Below are 18,862 nucleotides of genomic sequence, written 5' to 3' on the forward strand. Positions count from 1 at the left end.
TTTATCCAGTTTATAAATTAATTCCTACAGCAGCCAGTGGTTTTCATTCACCAAATGCATAGTCCTCAGCACTTCAGTTCTTGCATTTGTTACAACCCATTGCTCTTGTAATTAAAATGCTACAAATATTGGGGGGAGGGGACAGAACCCAAAAAACACAGAGGTGCCCCTGATATGCTTGGCCGGGGCTCATCTGCCACCAGTGTGTCAAATTAAAAATTGTTGCAGTGTACTAAAAAATGGAGGAACAATGAATGACATTCTTTATTAACATCTGCCTTAATTTGTTAAGGGAGATCATGAGATACGAAATTTGATGTTAAGTTACTGGAGATCAGTTTTTTACAAAATGGGCTAGAAGACAGAATGCTGTAGTTACAGTGTAATGTGCACTGCAGTTACAAGGTACCCCAGAGTCCTCTGGAAAATTGCAGTGTTTTGTGTATTTTGATATGAGATTGGAATTGTGTTAGGTTTTGTTGTTGTTTGGACAATGAAGTATCTTCCTTGTTTTCTTTTTCTTTTTTTAATGTATAAATTAAAGAAGCTTCTTGTTCAAACTGGCTAAATTTCTGCATTGTTATTCCAGGACTGTGTCAGAACTTCATTGCTTTAATAGTTAATAACTGCCATCTAATTTCTGACTTGAAATTTATTCATGGCTACTTCATAGCTACTTGCACTTCTGCTAATATTGTCCATGAGTACATATAGTTCTTTTATTTCTCTGAAATTTATCTCTCCTAATGTATTCACAGAAAGCAATCTTATCCTGGCTGGGATTGTTTGTTTGGTTGGGTTTTGGTTTGGTTTTTCTTGTTCTGTTTTTTTTTTTCCCACATCTACTTCAGTTTGAGTTCATCTTTCTTTACCAGAGCTTGCAGCATGGTACTTCGCATTCTTGCAGTGGTCTTGTGCAACTATTTTCACTTGCTTCTGCTGGGAATACTTTGTTTCTTGCATCCTACACCTATGAACAACTTTTTCAAGTCTTCATACCGTTTGACTCGATTGTAATGTGATAGGGTAACCATTCATATCTGTCCTTATTTTTATCAACAGCTTCCATATTATTGGAGAGATTTTTTTTTTTATTAGTACCTCTGTGTAAGTTCTTGCTGTTGTCTACTGTTAAATTGCAGGCCATTATCAGTACCTACTCAAGGTGATCCAGTTCTTTTTGTATGATGTTTCCATCCTCTTCTGCACATATGATGTTACTCAGTGTTATTGGGAAATTTCATTAGCACGCTCTTTTGGTATAGGATAATCAAGGAAAATTCAAAAGCTTTAACCAAGGACTGATTCTTTAGGAACTCTGTTAGTAACTTTATTCTGATCTGACAGCTTTCCGTTCAGCAAAACCCATTGTTATCTCTGCCATCTACATATTCGGTTCCTTTCCCACCTTTTTAATCTTAACTGATGCGGCACAGTATCAAAAGTCCATATCCCATATGGCACAGTATAAAAAGTCCATATAAACTTCCTGCATTTTCTTTATCTAGAAAAATTAGCTGTCTTGTCAAAGAAGGATGCCAAGTGAGCTTGGCACAATCTAACTCTGGTGAACTCATGTGATATCTTCTTTGATGATCATCTGTTTTCTTCTTTGTCTTTGAATTTTGCAAGAAAGAATATTCTCAGTAGCATGCTGGCTTTTTATGAGATTCATGGGCCTGACATATTCCTGATTGCTTTTGTTCCTTGTAAATATAGGCACTATGTTTGCTTTTTTTCCACTTGTGAGTTTATAGATTTATTAAAAATCCTTTCTGCTGGGTCTTTGATCTCCTGTGCCCATTCTCTCAGAACACTGGGATGAAGGTGATCCAAACACTGCTCTTTAAATGCATTTTCAGCTCCCAGGTTCTGCTTCCAGCTAAGTCATTTGTCCTATATTTTAAGGAGCTTGTGCAAGGTTGATTTTTAACATTTGGGTAGATATTACAGCTATGCTGACAGAATCGCAGAATGATTGAGGCTGGAAGGGACCTCTGGAGGTCATCTGGTCCAACCTCCCTGCTCAAGCAGGGCCACCTAGAGCTGGTTGCCCAAGACCATGTCCAGACAGCTTTTGAATTCTCTCCAAAGATGGAGACTCCACAGCGTCTCCCAGCAACCTGTGCCAGGGCTTAGTCACCCTCACAATGAAAAAGTGTTTACTGATGCGCAGAGGAAACCTCCAGTGTTTCAGTGTGTGCCCGTTGCCTCTGGTCCTGTCACTGGGCACTACTGAAAAAAGCCTGGCTCTGTCCTCTTTGCGCCCTCGCTCTTCCCTTCAGGTATTTATATACACTGATAGGGAGTCTCAGCCTTCTCTTCTCTAGGCTGGACAGTCCCAGCCCAGTTGCCTTTCCTCATGTGTGAGATACTCCTTCATTCAGGTTTATCCAGGCGGTTGTTAGAATCTAATCCCAGAAAGTATTCCTGACTCTGCTATATGGTTCTGGTGAAAGGGCTGGAGCTGACTTTTCTTGTTTTAAATTCTAATGCTGTGTTTGCAGAAGAAATTTAATCCATGCAAGATTTTTCACCAGGTTGCCAAAAAAATGAGATTTTTACACCCTCAGTGTCAAACTGCCATCACCTTAGATTTTTAAGGTCTTTTTCAGACACAGATTGCAATAAACACTTCTCTTCATTTTTTTTTAATTTTACTTCAGAACAGAAAGTCTTCTTCACTTGAGACATTGTTGTAACTAACTCATGAGTTTTGTGCCATTCCTACAAACAGTTCTGTCCATATTATTTACGTAATGTTGCTATTCACTAGCTATTTCAGTACTAATGGAAATATACATTAAAGAATAGCCCCAATAAAGGTTGGCTTAGTGTCATGATGGTAGTGTCACTGTTGAATCTAAGCTTATATTCTAGATCTAGAGGATGTGATCATTAGTATGACTGCAGACTTTTAAAATCTGGGATTTGTTTGTCCCGTTAGAAATCCCAGACTGAAAAATACTATTTACATTGTATATGTGATCTTTCCCAACTTCAAATTTTATTTTATGCAAATGGGAGAATAATACCTAATGAACAAAATGAGACTTTCTTTGGTTCCCCTATCTGCATCAAATCTCACAGTCCATACTAATCTGTATTTAAAATGAAAACAAACTGCATATGAATGCGAAGAAAGTAAAAAATCTCATGTTGAAATTAAGAATTTTGTAACTATGTAAAGTATTGAACACACTTCTACTGAACCTAGAATTGGAACCCACAGCCTCAGAATAAAGATTTTTGGATGTGTATCAGGTGTTCTCATTTCACAGCGAGCCCGTCCTTGCTCAAGCAGTCATATTCCCATCACTGGGGGAAAACCCCACTGCACAGAAATGGAATTACCCTTTCTGCAGTTTGGAGAGACACGGTCTGTGTTCTTTGGCTTCTTGCTGAAGTGGAAGAAGCTAACATGAAAAATGAGTCCTGAAAATAGTGGAGAAGTGCTTTACAAGCAGCATGCCATGCTGAGAGAGAAAGGAAGCACCAGGGCTCAGCAGAGCTGGCAACTACATGGCACTGGGTCTGGCCTGTGTGGGGGAGAAGGAAGGAATGGTGGAGTCCCTTTAGGAGGGATGTGGGACAAAAGTGCTTAGGAAATATTGGCAACATCATACTGCGTTCAAATGTCAGGTTCAGAAAGACAACTTGCACTGCTTATTTAGGCAACAAGCCAAGATGCTGCTTGGTGCTGAGGGGCATGGAGGATGCCTTCATAAAATGTTTTAATATACAGATTTCTGTAAGATTTAAGAGAGATTCCAGCAAGAGGCACCACCCTTTCCCAGCATAATACAACTATATTCAGAACAGCCTTTAACTGATGTGTTCTCTGCATGCCTAGAATAGTAAAACATGTCTAAAATACGGTATTTCTTTGCTTGGAATACTGGTGCATCACTAAATTGAGATGTTCAAATCCTCATCTGAACCCTTTTAAACCAAATGTAGCTTTTATCAAAACACTCAGTGATGTTTGTTTTCACAAATGCTTTCACCACCCGAATTGAGCTGTTCTAAAATTATTTTGTTTAAAAAATGAAACAAAAAGAAGTTAAAACCCCAGGAAACCTAACCTCAGAAACTTTCTGTTGGAATGAAAATTCTAAGTCACATTCATTCAAAAACCTGAAAATTTTAGGACTTGCAAAGTAATGTGATATTTGTCAATCATCAGGCATGTAAATGTTGTATTCTAAAAAATAATGTCTCAAACGTTATAAGTTAGGAAAAAGAAGAAGCTGAGAAAGAACATTCACACAACTTCAATGGTAGTGTCAGTAATGGTCCCTCAACAGGATTTTTCTCACCAAATACTGTGTGGACTAAAGATGTAGTAATCTCATTTTATACATATGCATGAAATAAAGCCAGTTTTAAATACAAAGTTCTGTCAAAACTGCAGTTCACCTGTCGTTCTGATGAGCTCTGAGAGTTCTGATGAGTTCTGAGACTGTGCTTTGTCTGCCTGAAGTGTGGGCTGTTGCCAGAAGAGGTGTTGGGTCTTCATTCTTCTTTTCCTGCTTATTTGCATCCTCTGCCTTAAGCTGGCACCTGGATTTGTTGGTGATGCTGTAAGCTGGCTCCGGAGACTGATTTGACTATAAACTAACCTGGCTAAGAGAAAAAAAGAGATGGATTTTATTCTTTTTTTTACAATCAGATCAGTTCCTTGTTCCATCTCACCATTTGGCCCTATAAACATTACCATTAGTGTTCTAAAATGGTACTGCAGCTTTCATCTGCACCCACTGGTAATGGCAGATTAAATTGACCATGTAACAGCAGCCTGGGGAGATCCCTCTGCTACAAATTGCCATGTACTGTAAAGGAACCTGGAGTAGTGACGAATGGACTATTTTGGATATCTTGCTTGTCAGCAGTCTGCTAAGGGGAAGGGGAGGACAGGCAGTGCTCCTTCATATCCCATGACTGGGAGGCAGGTGATACTGGAGAGAAAAGAAACTGCAAGCTTAAAACCGTTTAACGAACAGTCTGGGTGTTGAGGAGGCCACGTAAACTCATCAGGCATTTTTGGATAACCTATCTGAATGCATGGATAAAAGTGTTCTATGGGCCGTATGGGGTGTGAACCCATATTGACTTTATTATTTTTAATAGAAAATTTGAAGACAAAAGTACATGATGGTCCATAGTAAATTTTGAGGCCTGTTGGTCCAAAATTTTTTTAATCCTCCTCTGTATTAATTACTCTGGGGTCATGTTTATGGCAGGGTTAATACTGCAGTACTGCTCTTACAACTTCAAGTCATGAATCAGCTTCGTTGAGACAGTTAAATAAAAAAAATGTACTTTTCTTCTAGTCTTTAGCATGTGACTGTCTCTTGTTTCTTGGATGCTTTTCACTTCAGTAAAGATGTTTGCTTACGGTGTATTGTCATTAGGAGTCAGAATTAACATGATTTATAATGGATAAACAAGTTAATTCTTTGGAGCTGGTGTTTTAAAGAGATTTCCAAAATGTTTCAGAAATACTCCACTAATTTACCAGTCAGATGCATTAATTTCATTAATTTAGTTTTGAATGTAAATGACAGGTAAAATCCGTGAGTTGTTAGTAACTGGTATAAAACAAACTGGTTTTCCTGTATCAGCCGAGTCCGATGAGCTGCATTATCAGTGACTTCCCACCCAACGCTCCAGGTACAGAGTCTGGCTGGCCTGTTACTCTGTCCTCCAGGGAAGGTAAAGTTTACTACTTCTACTTTCAGTTTTTCAGGTGTTTTTCATTTCTGTCCTTGTCAGAAAGGTCCTGCTCAGCTTTTCACCTGTATTTGCAGGTCCACTTTTGAACGGGTAAATAATCCAAAGCTCTCACTGAGTTTCAGGGCTTTGTCTAGTACATAATATTTCTTTCCAAGACTTTTCCATGGTGGCAGTAATGTACAATCACCTGCTGAAAATGCAAAGGAAAGAGCTTTCCCATGTCACATATCCAGTGATACAGAACTATACACAGGCTTTGAAACTTTACTAACTCTTCAGGACACATGGGTGCAGGCAGAATTAGATATATATTGTGCATCAGAAAATATCCAGGAAATCCAGTAATAGATTAATGGCTTCAAAGTAGTTCTTGGAGCCTGCTTCTAAATCAGATGATACAGTACTGCTGGAGAAATCAAGGTCTGTGCTCCTGTGGTGGTGAAAGCAGAATAGGAAATTTAAATTACTTTTTCGCTGCCTTGAAGTCATTGTCTAATATTAGCCCTGTCAAACCGTAGCTCTTTGTCAGTCAGAGCACAGGAGGAGGTAGTTACCAGCCAGGAGAATATGACCAAGGCTTTTAAATACTGTTGCTTGGAAAGTCTTATTAATGGCTGCATATAAGATGGATGTGCAATAATTCTTTCAAGCAGTATCTTTTTAAAAGCCTTTAGCAATCTGTCATCCTCATCTCCCTCCCCCCAGTTAGAAAGCCACATTAGTCAGGAGAAATCGCACGGTCTTGGGAAGTTTCAAACTGCATCCGCTGATGCCATCAGGAAAATGCTACTGTGCAGGAGCAGAGGTGCAATTACACAGACGGCTGCTTCTCGTCCTTGGCTCGGATCATCCTGGAGGGACAAGCGGAAAGAAGTGGGGAGGCGAGCGAGATTCTGTCAGGTGCATGGGAGCAGTACCGAAGAGAAAAATGGAATACCCTCTTCCAGGAGACAAAGATTGCGCTGTCTGTGAGTGTTAGTTTAGCTTCTTCAAATCTGTGTTTTGAGGGGGGGTTGATTTCAATACTGTTTATTTAGCTACCTGTTCAGCATATCTTAGCCTTTGCTGTCACTGTGGTAGAAATGCTTAATCTTTTTTTTAACTGATAATTCATAACTTGTAGTTATTTTGGAGGTGGTTTAAGCTCCCACAGTGGTTTTGGAACATTGGAAACCTCAGCTTTGGAAAAACATACCCGTATTTTAAGAAGATATCTTTAAACCTTTCATTTTGTGCAATGGCATTAAATATTATTTTTAAGGTTAATGTACTCCATTAGCTATGGTTGGAAACTAGACCAGGGGTTTACTAGGTAGTAAATTTTATCATAGTAAAGAACATTGGGTGTGGGAAGCTCCTGTCTCTAATGGAGAAATGCTGAGTCATTTACTTCATGATGCATCAGCAAAAATAATTTGGGTGTGGCTTTGATTTTCAGCTGCTATTGTAACAAGACTATGAAAGCTAACAGTGTCTTAATCTGATTTGTGTTTGCAAAGGTTTTTATCAGAATACACAGAAAATGCCTCACATATTAAAGTGCAATATCTGTGCTTGCAAGGCTGCAATCGATGTAAGTATTTGAGTAGATATCTATCAAAAGTAAGTTCTTTTCCAAAACTAGGGAATTCTCTGCTATAACAACCTTTCCATCACATAGTAGTAGGTAATGTTATATATGTTTGATTGTCTTTTAACGTTTGGCATGGTTTTGATTTTTTGGATTTATTTTTACTGTAGACTTACAGTTGCAAACACGATGTTTAGTCTTCAGTTTAGGTAATGTTTTTTTCTAACCAAGTCAGTGCTATACTGCAAGTGGCATTAAAATGCGCATGGGGAAGGGGTTAAAGAATGAAACTAATTTAGTGGACTGTTCTTCAATCCTGCATATTATGTCTTGGGTTTAGAATGAGACTCAACCACTTTCAACAATGAAAAAAGGAGATTTGTAATTAAACATATGTATGTGAGTGAAATAATTTTTAGTAGTATGGATCTAAATATATATGCTCAGGGAGTTACGAATGAAGAGGAAAGGATTTTCTTTCTTGATTCTGGAAACAGGAGTTAATATAAACCTATACTATACTATAAATGTCTAGTTACAATTGAATGGCTTTGCAGTATGACTGACTGTAGTGAATTAGAAAAGTCCTAGAAAGATAAGTGGTTTTTTTGTTGTCAGTCTCTGCCGAGTCTCCAGAAAACTCAAATTCTTAAAATTTTAAAAAAACTATGATCCTACTCAGTACCTTGCTTCACTTATTAAGAAGATTTTTCCATGTATATAATCTGTATGAAGTGCACCAAAGAGTAATGCCATTTTCTTTTCTGTCTGTCCTGGAACTGTTTTCAATTTCCAACACACATTTTTGGACAAGTAGCATAATGAAGAAATGCCCTGGCTGTAAATAAATGCCCGTCTCTTCTATCTGGGTGGTCTCAGAAAGTGACTTAGAAGAAGAAGAAACTTAGAAGAAACTTCAGAAATAAATACAGCATATTCCTGAAAAACCCTATCTTGGTATTGTCACTTACTTTAGATAGTATTTCCCATCAGTAAGTGGTAGTATGATGGTAACATAACAATAAGCTGAATTATTAAAATTTTTTTCTTCTCTACTTTGTAAATGATTCATTACCATGTCATTCTACCAGCGACAACTAGAAATAAAAAAACGAACCTGACTGTCAAACATGAGTCGTGCTGACTATTCTAGTTATTATCTAAGTTGAGAGTGGTTGAAAGTAAAGTTTCAAAAATACATGGAAATAGATTCCTCTAGAATAATATGATGCTGTATTAATAGGAAGATGAGATTTTATATTTTAAATTTCCTTTTCATGCCATCCACTGAAACAACCTTGCTGTCCCTTTACTTCACATTCTAACGTAAAAGCTTTCTCTCAAGCCTAAATTATATTTTTTTTAAATTACAACCTATTACTGCTTGCAAGGATAAACTATCTGATACGTCCTGAATTTCTTAAACTAAAAGTGTAGTATCTGTAATATATGCAGAAATGTAAAATCAGTTGCTCTTTGTTTTTTCTTTAATGTTGGACTGTTGAAGAAAGGAATGCATGAATTTTGGGCAAAGAAAATTAGGAAGAAAAAAGGCAGATCCCTCCTATTTTCCCCAACCAAGAAGTAGATTTTTTTTAATATTATCATGGCATTTGTTGGTGAAAACAGCTGAGCCAGACAATGCTGATGAATGACAGCATGAATTGAAACCAAGGAACTTTTCTCACAGTTAGAAGTGCATGTGCAAGAATATGTGCATATCTGTGATTCTTTTTTATGGGAAAGAAGGCATTTAGGAGTGAGAGGTTTGGATAAGGATGTGAACTAGAAATTCAGAGCTATAATTTGTGGGACATCAGACACATTATGAGATTTAATTATTGTTTTTAAAGCTTTGTGAAGATGAAAAATGTTTTGTAAGCATTAAGTATAATACTTCTGTCTCTTGTATTGAAACAAGCGGTATATAGAATAGGATATTTTAATGTTATCATATTGCAATTCTGTAGTTGCGTAATTAATAATTTTCTGTTTCTTTGATAATATATGAACTTTTATGTGAATGTTCACATACATAAAATCTACCCTTAAGCTTTTAAAAATTCTTTTACTGGATTTTCTAGTGATTACTTACGTATGTCATGGGAGAAATTTGCTATAGACTGTTGGAGACATCCTCAGTGAGTTATACAGACCACACAGCTTTACAAGTGACAGGCTTGCCAGTATCATTTAAAGTTGGGCAGTATCTCGGACATGAACTATAATAAATAAATAAATAGTGTGTGTTTTTATCTTAGCATAGGCTAATGTATGTATGCCATCAGTGAGATTTCTAACAGAAGAGGAGTGTAATCTTCAAATTTTCTAAGCAAAATGTAAAGCTGAGTGTGCTACACAAGAGACCTCACTTAATGGAAGAATTTTATGATCCGTTCATTAAGGTTCTTAATAATCTAATTTCACAAGGGCCTCTACGCACTTCTTACTCTGTGCTTTCTTTACTCACATCTTACATGCTACTAATGGATTCAGAAAGGTGGTTTTACTTATAGCATAAGAGATTTTAGTCACAGCATAGTTCTTGGTCATTTAAGTTAATAAAAAAATAGGTTTTCCAATGTGCACTTAAATTCTGCTAATAAACTTTTAGAAAGGAATGGAAAAGAGCAATGTGGAGTGAGAGAAATGTGTTAGAGGAGCGTTCTTGTGGCCTGAGTACTTTCTGAGAAATTTAAAGAGGAGAACCCTTACCTACTTGAAGGAATATGTGATAAACATTCAAGTTAAATTTTAATCAATTATCATTTGCTAACTCAGTAATCAGAAAACTGATTTCCAGTTCTGAGCAGTGATAAAAAATTGCAAATCTACCCATAACGAGACCCTGTAAAAGCCTTCAAAAAGTTGATCAGAAGGAATTTATGTAAAACTGTTGTCCTGAGAAGAGGGATCTCTACCCAGTGTGCAAGCCAACCCACACAGGGTCAAGGTATTTCTTTATTACAGATTTGTGCAAAGCCAGGAGCTAAGTGATATTTCACAAAGCTAGCTCTGCTCCATACAAAAAATACAGCATATTTATCCTGTTACATGATTAGCAGGAACCTGCCTGAGTTTACACTCATTGGTTAGTGATTAACACTACATTTGTTATTGGCTAGTCGCATTTAAATTAGCGCGCATGCCCCTTGAAGGTGTGTGAGGCGGTAAGTCAACTCGGTCTTCAGTTGCGTCGGTGGTTGTGATTTTCCCCCTACTGTCTTTACCTTTCCCCCAGTCACTGCTGATTTCTGCAGACTTTACACTTCTGTGGCAACTTTTCAGCTTTGTGACCTTCCAGAGCAAGAAGTTCCTCTTTATCAGCTTTCTCCGTTCCTCCTCAAGGGCTTTAAAGACAATCGAAGCTTGCAAGTTTATACAAGATAGCTAGTTTTACAATAGGCCTGTTGGTTTATCTTATCAAAACCTAGTAAAGTGCTTGTATTCCACTTTGATTACAAAAACAAATAAAATTATTCATCCTAGCTAGGGGCTAAAGTTTCATTAACATTTGGAGAGATGGTGTATTTTTTAATACTTCTGTAGAGTAGAAAATGTACTAATTAGAGGTAGATGGAAGGTTTTGATGTTGCCAAATACCCAGTAAGAGGGAAGAATTGGGCATTCTTACATCTGTGCAATATTTCACTTACTCAATGTAGCATTCAGGATTTTAGCTAATTCTCTCTGTTTTCAGTGGACAGAGTCTCTGTCTCTGTCTCTCTCTGCCTTTCTTCATCCATTTTTGTGAGGAAATGGAACCAATCTAAACACCATTAGACCTGTTTTCTTGATCAGCTTTTAGAAAATTATCTCATCATGGATCCCAAAGTGAGGTGCACCCTGAGATATTAGTGGAAAAACTCCTTGGTGTATTTGGGTTATTTTGCCAGTTGTCTGCATGTAAGTGAGTACCAATAAAGTACAGGAATAGTCATGTGTCAAATGATGGGTGGCCTTGTTTGTGAAAAGTATGATCAAGATGATGATCAAGATGATGGACTGGTCTGGTCAAGATGATGGACAGTTCTGCCAAGAGCCTAGATACGATTTCCTTGGAGGCCTGCCTGGAGTGAGCATCAAAACTATGATTTTGAATAAAACATTCTCTGTTCACCCACTGTTTTGTCTATGTGTCTTCATCTAAACGGGGAGAATTCTGGCTGGTTCTGACTGAAACCTCCATACTACCCTAAAGCCTCTTGTGTGGGGATGTTCAGGTTGTTCCAGGTGTGCTTGCAGTGCACAGCCTGGCTCTGTATGAAAAACATTTTAAGAAGACAAGGTTATGTATATCCATTCATATTCTGGGTTTTGTCCTGAAGTTATTAAGCCAATTTAACAGTGTCTTAAATAAGAGAAGTATTCTAGTCTATTATGTTTTCTTTTCCATTTTAATTAAGTAATTTTAGTAAAGTGGCATGTTCTACTTAGAGAGAAACATACTTTCTTTCCAGCCAGTCCAGAACAGCACATTGTTTAGTTAGAGTTAGATGCATTTGAAAAAGTACTCAACCATGGAGAAAGGGTACTTGGAAAAAAGATAGGACTGAGTTGTCATACTTGAAAAATTCCCACAAGGAAACGAGTCATTAACCTATCCTAGCCTTTTGCACAATCGTTGTCATTGTGGGTGAGGGGCATTGTCCGTACCTGTGAGTTGGTACGGATCTTTGAGTTTCAGGTGATGACTAGACACTGAATCTGTTGTGAGTAACTCAAGCAGAGCATGCAAAAGTATGAATTTGCATGCTTTAAATAGGTAAGAGTGATCAAAATAGCACTTTGGTGATGGTGTTAAAAAAAATCCCTAGAGGTAACAAGTTAATTTGTTTAGCTAATATGAATGATTGCTTCCAAGTTTTATTGTATGGCAAGCAGTCATTTGAGATTTGGCCATGTTAGTACATGGTCATAGTAGATGGGCCGCCTTCACAACTCGCACCAGCAAGTTAATGATAGTTAATGTAACAATTTGTAGTAGATGTTCTGTTGGTGGTTGTTTCTGCAGACCTCCACAACGGTGCATTATTTACTGTAAAGTCTTTAATTTTTATTTTCAGTATTTTTATTATCTCATTGATAGTATGTTATAATTCTTAAAATGGTTTGTGTTCTTCCTATGCAGTTTGCTAGTGTTCATATACTAGTGTGGGATGTTGATAAAATTTCTCAGAGGTCAAAATGAATCTCTAACTAACTAGCCTGTTTAAGACTGATTGCTGAGAGGTTTTCTTAAAAACAAAGTCTCTTTAGATATCCTGAGTAGAACTGGAGTTACCATAAATATCCTTTCCATCAAGTCTATCCTAGGTACTGCTATATATGTGGTTGTAAACAGAAAAATAAGAGCTAAGTAAATCTAGATATCTGATGCAGATGACAACAAGAAATTTCAGAAGTCTATAAAGATAAATATCTAAACATGTAAAAACTCACTCTCTGGCGATCAGAATTCCATACTTTCTCTAAGAAGTTTTATTAAGGACTTTTTGTATATTGGTAGTTTTGCCAACAGCTTAAAAAAGTTGTGATGGGGTTTTTTTGTTTCGTTTGTTTGTTTGTTTGTTTTTTACATAACTGTGATACTCCTTTGCCACAAGTGCTAGTACTATTCTTGGAGAGAGCAGAAGCCTTTTTCTAATTTGTTTTTCCATTTCTGTAAACCACTCTGTAGGTACCTAATCAGGTTACACTGAGGCTTCATTTATTGAAGTTTGAAAAGTGCTCTAGTTTTAAAGTTTGTTTCACTAGAAGTGGTTGAAAGTATAATCTATTCAATTTTTATAAACTTTAGGAAAACAGTGTCATTAAATGTTCTGGAGTCATACAGTAATATTTTAAAATATATTACCAAATACATAATTTATTGAAAACATGTGGGTTATAAGCTAAAGAGTCCTATCAGGTAACCTAGAAAAAATATTGCTGTGGGAAAGGTTGATTGGTTGCATGCTTATTTCTCATCACATTGTTCTGTATGTTGACTGTCTTGCAGCGTCTTTCATGATGGTGAGGATAAAACTTAAGGGAGATATTTAAAGCAAAATTTTGGCTTCTGTGCTATTAACTGTGGTGGTTTTTTTCCTGTTGTATAGAATCACAGAATGTTTTGGGTTGGAAGGGACCCAAAGGTCCCTTAAAGATCATCTAGTTCCAAGCCCCTACCACGGGCAGGGACACCTTCCACTAGACCAGGTTGTTCAAAGCCCCGTCCAACCTGGCCTTGAACACGTCCAGGGATGGGGCATCCACGGCTTCTCTGGGCAACCTGTTCCAGTGCCTCACCACCCTCACTGTAAAAACAATCTTCCTTATATCTAATCTAAATCTACCCTTTTCCAGTTTAAAGCTGTTTCCCCTTGTCCTGTCACTGCAGGCCTTGGTAAAAAGTCTCTCTCTGTCTTTCTTGTAAGCCCCCTTTAATTATTGAAAGGCTGAAATAAGATCTTCCTAGAGCCTTCTCTTCTCCAAGTTGAACAGCCCCAACTCTCTCAGCCTTTCCTCATAGGAGAGGTGTTGCAGCCCTCTGATCATTTTCGTGGCCCTCCTCTGGACCCACTCTAACAGGTCCATGTCTTTCTTGTGCTGGGGACCCCAGAGCTGGACGCAGTACTCCAGGTGGGGTCTCACCAGAGCAGAGTAGAGGGGGAGAATCACCTCCCTCGACCTGCTGGCCGTGCTTTTTATGCAGCCCAGGGTATCACTGGCTTTCTGGGCTGCGAATGCACATTGCCAGCTCATGTCCAATTTTTCACCCACCACTATCCCAAACTCCTTCTCTGCAGGGCTGCTCTCAATCCATTTGTTGCTGGTTGTGTGGTAGCTGTATTCACAGTTGTGTTTTGTGGGAAATGGGGAATGATTTTAACATCGTTTTTTCTCATTTTTCTTTTTTAACTCTCTTTCAGAATTCCCCACTCTACCAATATCTGCAGGATTTGGGACACACAGATTTTGAAGTATGTTCATCTGTGTCGCAGAAGACAGAGCAATGTGCAGCAGTGGAAGGCCAAAAAGAGCGGACTGTGTATGCTGCCCAGAAAGTGAGTGCTGTCCTGTTCCTGAGTATTTATCTTCTCAAAAGAGAACAGCATTATTTCACAAATAGGCAAAATCAGAGGGGATAAAGATAAATCTCTTATTGTATTTAAAAAAAAAAAAAGAAAAAAAAAGATAAAAAACACCCAACATATCTTGTCTGCAAATGTGTTTGGAAACGCATGGTTTGCTAGTATACTTTGGAGTGTTTCTTTGCACTTATGTAAGCTAGGGAAGCAAGAGACTTTGATAATGAATTTTTTGAGTGTTGTACATTATCTTATTTACTGGATATTATTATGTTAGCTTAGCATGACATTCTGGGAATAAACCCTGTAATTTTCTGGAGCAGAATATTTATAGTTCCCAGCCCTTCTCAGGCACTCAATTGCTAAATGCGGCTAACTCTGTGACAAAACATATTAAGAAAGAGGATTTCTGGGAAGTATAAATACAATAACCAATCTGAATGAGATAGTAGAACTGTGCTTAGATTATGGCAATTTTCTAACAGTAACAGCTGACAAGGATCATGAACTGATTAGCTCAGACTTATTATATCTTTATCATTTTAAGTAAAGGCTTGTGGATGTTTTTAAACATTTTGATATTAAAATTATGCTTGAGAATTTGGCCATTTAACACCTACTATGTCATACACAGTTTTTGTTTTCCATATGAAAAAATAAATGCTATTTTACTGTTATTTGTAGTGTACAGGCAATGTGACTCAGATGAAGAGTTGTAGTGTGGGTGAGGAAATTCCTCTTTCGAGGCAGCTAATGTAGGAATCTCTTTCCAACAAATATATTGAAAATTCAGTAGTTGGTCTGTCTTCTCCTTAGTACCTAGATGGAGCATGCAAAGAGCAGTTATTTTCTGCCTACCTCTTTCACTTCCACAGTGGAGAGTTCAATTTTCAGTGGACATGCTCCAACTATGTGCTAAGCCAGGAGGAGAAAGGCCTCTGTGCAGACTTCTCTGTCCTAGCCATTGCAGGCTGAGGTGGGCAGCGCCTCACAGGTAAGAACCCAAACCAAGCATTCATGAGTCGATGCGTTGCCTCTGAAGAATTACTATTTCTTTCTCCTCTCTCCCCACCATCTACGGTAGCTTCCATCTTTGTGCACCTTAGGTCACCTGATTCTTGCCTGCTGTGGCTTTTAACCTTCCACTGAAGCTTAGTTTTCCTGTTGTTCATTCCTGCTTTATACCTCTTCAGCCATCTTCAAATCAGAGGTTTACAAGCCCTTTCCCCTTGTTTGTAACCTTGGGTGCTTCCCTGCTCCACCGTGTTCCACCCTCCCAATTAGCTTGCAGTGAACTGGGGAGAGCATCCTATTTTTCCCAAACACAGGCAATATGATATGAGTGGCCTTGAGATCTCCAGAAGGTCTCCCTGCAGGTTTTGGTGGGTGGGCGATCATATGGCAAATAAGGAGAGCTGATGCTTTTCTTAGGATCTTTTCGCAAATAATGGCATCTTGACGTATATCTGCTACTCAGTTCTCAGATGCTTCAAGGAATTAGCCAAGTAGTAATCACAGTTCGTTAGGTTTTATTTCAACAAATTTTTTTCAGTTTTATAAGTGTCCCGCTTGTTCCTCCTTTGTTTTAGGTCAGAACTGTTTTTTTTTTCTTGTGGGGTTTTTAATCTGTTCTGCCCTGTGTAGGATCTTAGGTGGGGTAGTATTTGGAAGTGTATGAATTGATGTGAATAACATCAGTGAATGTTTTTCTGATCTGGGGGAAGAATGTGTGTTTTTTTGAAACATTTGCAATAGTATAGTTTACTTGCAAGGACTAACATGCACAGTCCTTGAAGTGGAAGTTTGGAAGTTGCAGCGTGAAGCTTATTCATCTAGCAGTATTCAGAGAAGTGTTGATGGGTCTTATTTTCATATAGTGATATTCATTTCAACCACTCTCTGTATAGACTATATAAGCTTCCTCATACACTCATGAGTCCATTTGAAAAGACAGGATAATAAAATGTGAAACGTTTTGCTTTGATCTTCAGTCCTGTTGGAGTCTGTCTTCATGGATAGATCGGTCATAGCTTGTGTTTACCTGTTGGGCAGGTGCACTGTGCACTTTGCTTCACAGCCTCAATCCCCAGTTTCTGAGACTTGTAGTCCTATGAAGTGTGTCATGTCTCCCTTCTCTCATGCCCCACTTTCTGATCAAAGATGACCATGTAGATACAATGCAGGGTTCATATACATTAAGCAGACCAGTAAGTACCACTGCGTGCCTAGCATATGGATTAGACAGAGCCTGTAAAAAATAGTCATACTATAATAAGAATCCCTAAGCTTAGTACTGTTTCAGCCATGTTCTTGTAGAGTTTACAGCTTTTCAAAGAGTTTAGCAATCATGTAGAAAAAAATTACAAAGGAGCTTCATACAGAACTCCAGTCTCGTGTGCTGAGGATTTGTAAGCCCCAAGAAACAGATTAACTGAGGGGAGGAGGAGAAGTGATTCTTGTAGTGTCTCCATGCTGCTTTGGCTGGTTTCTCTAATGTAAGATTATTTCAAATTTAATGAATAAATTGATTTCTAGTTACTATTGATGTGGATAGCTATTGCATTTGTGATAATGATTGCTTCTATCAATGGTCACAAGGCAAGGCTGAATTTAATTCACGGTTTAACTCACAATTTTTTATACTTTAATTTACACTACTTTTAAAAGTATTCGTGGAAATATTAGGTCCACTACCCTTACTTTTCAGAATTGTCAGCTGGCACTCAGCACAACCCTCAAGAACCCCCTGAAAATATATTTTCCTTTCAAAGCTATTGGCAGTTTTATGCTACATTTACATTGAAGATACCTATTCTGGCTTAGTGCAGTCAATTAAACCACTGTTAACTGAAAATTAGGGTGACATTTCATTGGCTGATTATCTGTTCATTGCTATGAAGTAATGCATGGACTATCGCTTGTTAGCTGCATTACTTTATTTTGCGTAATTACTTTTGTGGAAGTTAGTAAAGCAGTATGATGCTGTATTCATGTATATAATTTTCACCAAATTTGATACAAACATGCTGTGGGGTTAAGAACCTCAAAAGTATTCACATACACTGATTTTAAAAGCATCAAGTATTCTGTTTTTTCCTCTCCCTTCCCCTCAAGCATTTTACACTTAATTTTATTGTGTTGGGAGCAAATCCTCCAGTGTTGTGTCAGATGTAGAAGTAATTCGTCATGGTTTGCTTTGCAACATGAAGGGAGTGGTTGTGTGAAAATGGGCTGTCCATTTCTTACAAATACTAGGATGACATTCACATTGTCTCATCTCTGTCTAGACAAGGATATGTAGTGGAAATAAGGAAGAAACCTGTGTGTCATTTCTAGTGATAAAATGTCATAGGTTCTTCCTGCTGCTGTTCCAGTACCAGCTGGAGAACATCAACACTTCCCTTTGCAATCCAATGTCAGAAAGTCTGGTTTTGTCATTTGATTTCTGTGTCCCATCTTGGTAGGGTGTCTCAAAAGGAAAGAGAGTGAGGGAGAGGCAGCTGGCCACACATATAAAGAAGTAGACCGGTTTTAGGAGGTTCTGAGGCTTTGTATGACATACGGGCAAATCATTTACATTCCCCTTCAATCATTTCCTCATTTTTACATGAGACTATTATCACTTCCCTTCTCTCAGCCTTCGCTGGCCTAGTCTACTGAAATTATAAAATGTCTGGGAAACAAGTGGTTTCTGAGTCCTGAATATGTACCTACCCACAGTCCTAATATAAAATTATCTTAGTTGAGGCTTAGTGTAATGCGAAATACCATCACAGGGAGTAGATCATGTTCCATGCTGAGTGATGCCTGGTATGCGTGTATCATTTTCCTTCTGTTCTGAAAAGCAAGTTTGCATATGCCATAAACACTTTATTAAAATAAAAATAGAAAAGCTGCAGTATTGCTTTGTCTTTGACTTGAGAATGTTTACTCCTCTTGTATTCAGTCAAGTAGGAACCCTGTGCAGATACAGTCTGGTGACATGTAGCAAGATTTTGGCAAGGCAAAGATCTAGTTTGGGATCCTCAGGGACTGAAAAAACAAATCTGGAAAAAAAAGAGGTTCCTAGTGACTGATACAAACGTTGCTGCTGTGTCTTGCTGTCCTGCCAAGCAGAGCGTATGGTTCAGGCTTAATGAAAGGCAGAGGCATCAGCTGAATTTGAAGCACATCTTAAATAGTTCTCTGTTTGTGTGGTTTTGGTGGGTTTTTTTAATCGGAACATGGTCTTAACGAATATTGAGCTGAAAAGCTGTAGAGATGCTTCAAGGTTGTGTTCTGAGGGCTGATGAAATGCCAAACTCCCATCTGAGGGAGTACAGAGATGTGATCTAGCACCTTAATTATAGGTGCAGTGTTCCTGGATGTACCAATCTCTGGAGAAAGTTACAGCTGGAGTTCTGGTGTCATGATCACTTGATACTCAAAAGCACTGTTTGCAAGAGCTCCTAGACCTGTTTTCTGGAATTCAATTCCATTTGGG

General features: G+C 38.1%; 1 protein-coding gene across 1 annotated transcript in view; it reads left to right on the top strand.

Moving 5' to 3' along the window:
- The first annotated feature begins 7,258 nt into the window (after window positions 1–7,258).
- Window positions 7,259–18,862, top strand: part of VEZT (vezatin, adherens junctions transmembrane protein) — a 49,231-nt gene continuing 37,627 nt past the window's right edge. Inside the window, exons 1-2 of the mRNA XM_009820687.2 lie at window positions 7,259–7,309; window positions 14,221–14,355. Of these exons, the coding sequence (XP_009818989.2) occupies window positions 7,259–7,309; window positions 14,221–14,355 (186 nt within the window). The remainder of the gene's footprint in view (window positions 7,310–14,220; window positions 14,356–18,862) is intronic.

Source organism: Gavia stellata, chromosome 4, assembly GCF_030936135.1.
Source record: "Gavia stellata isolate bGavSte3 chromosome 4, bGavSte3.hap2, whole genome shotgun sequence".
In the NCBI taxonomy this organism is placed as follows: Eukaryota; Metazoa; Chordata; class Aves; order Gaviiformes; family Gaviidae; genus Gavia; species Gavia stellata.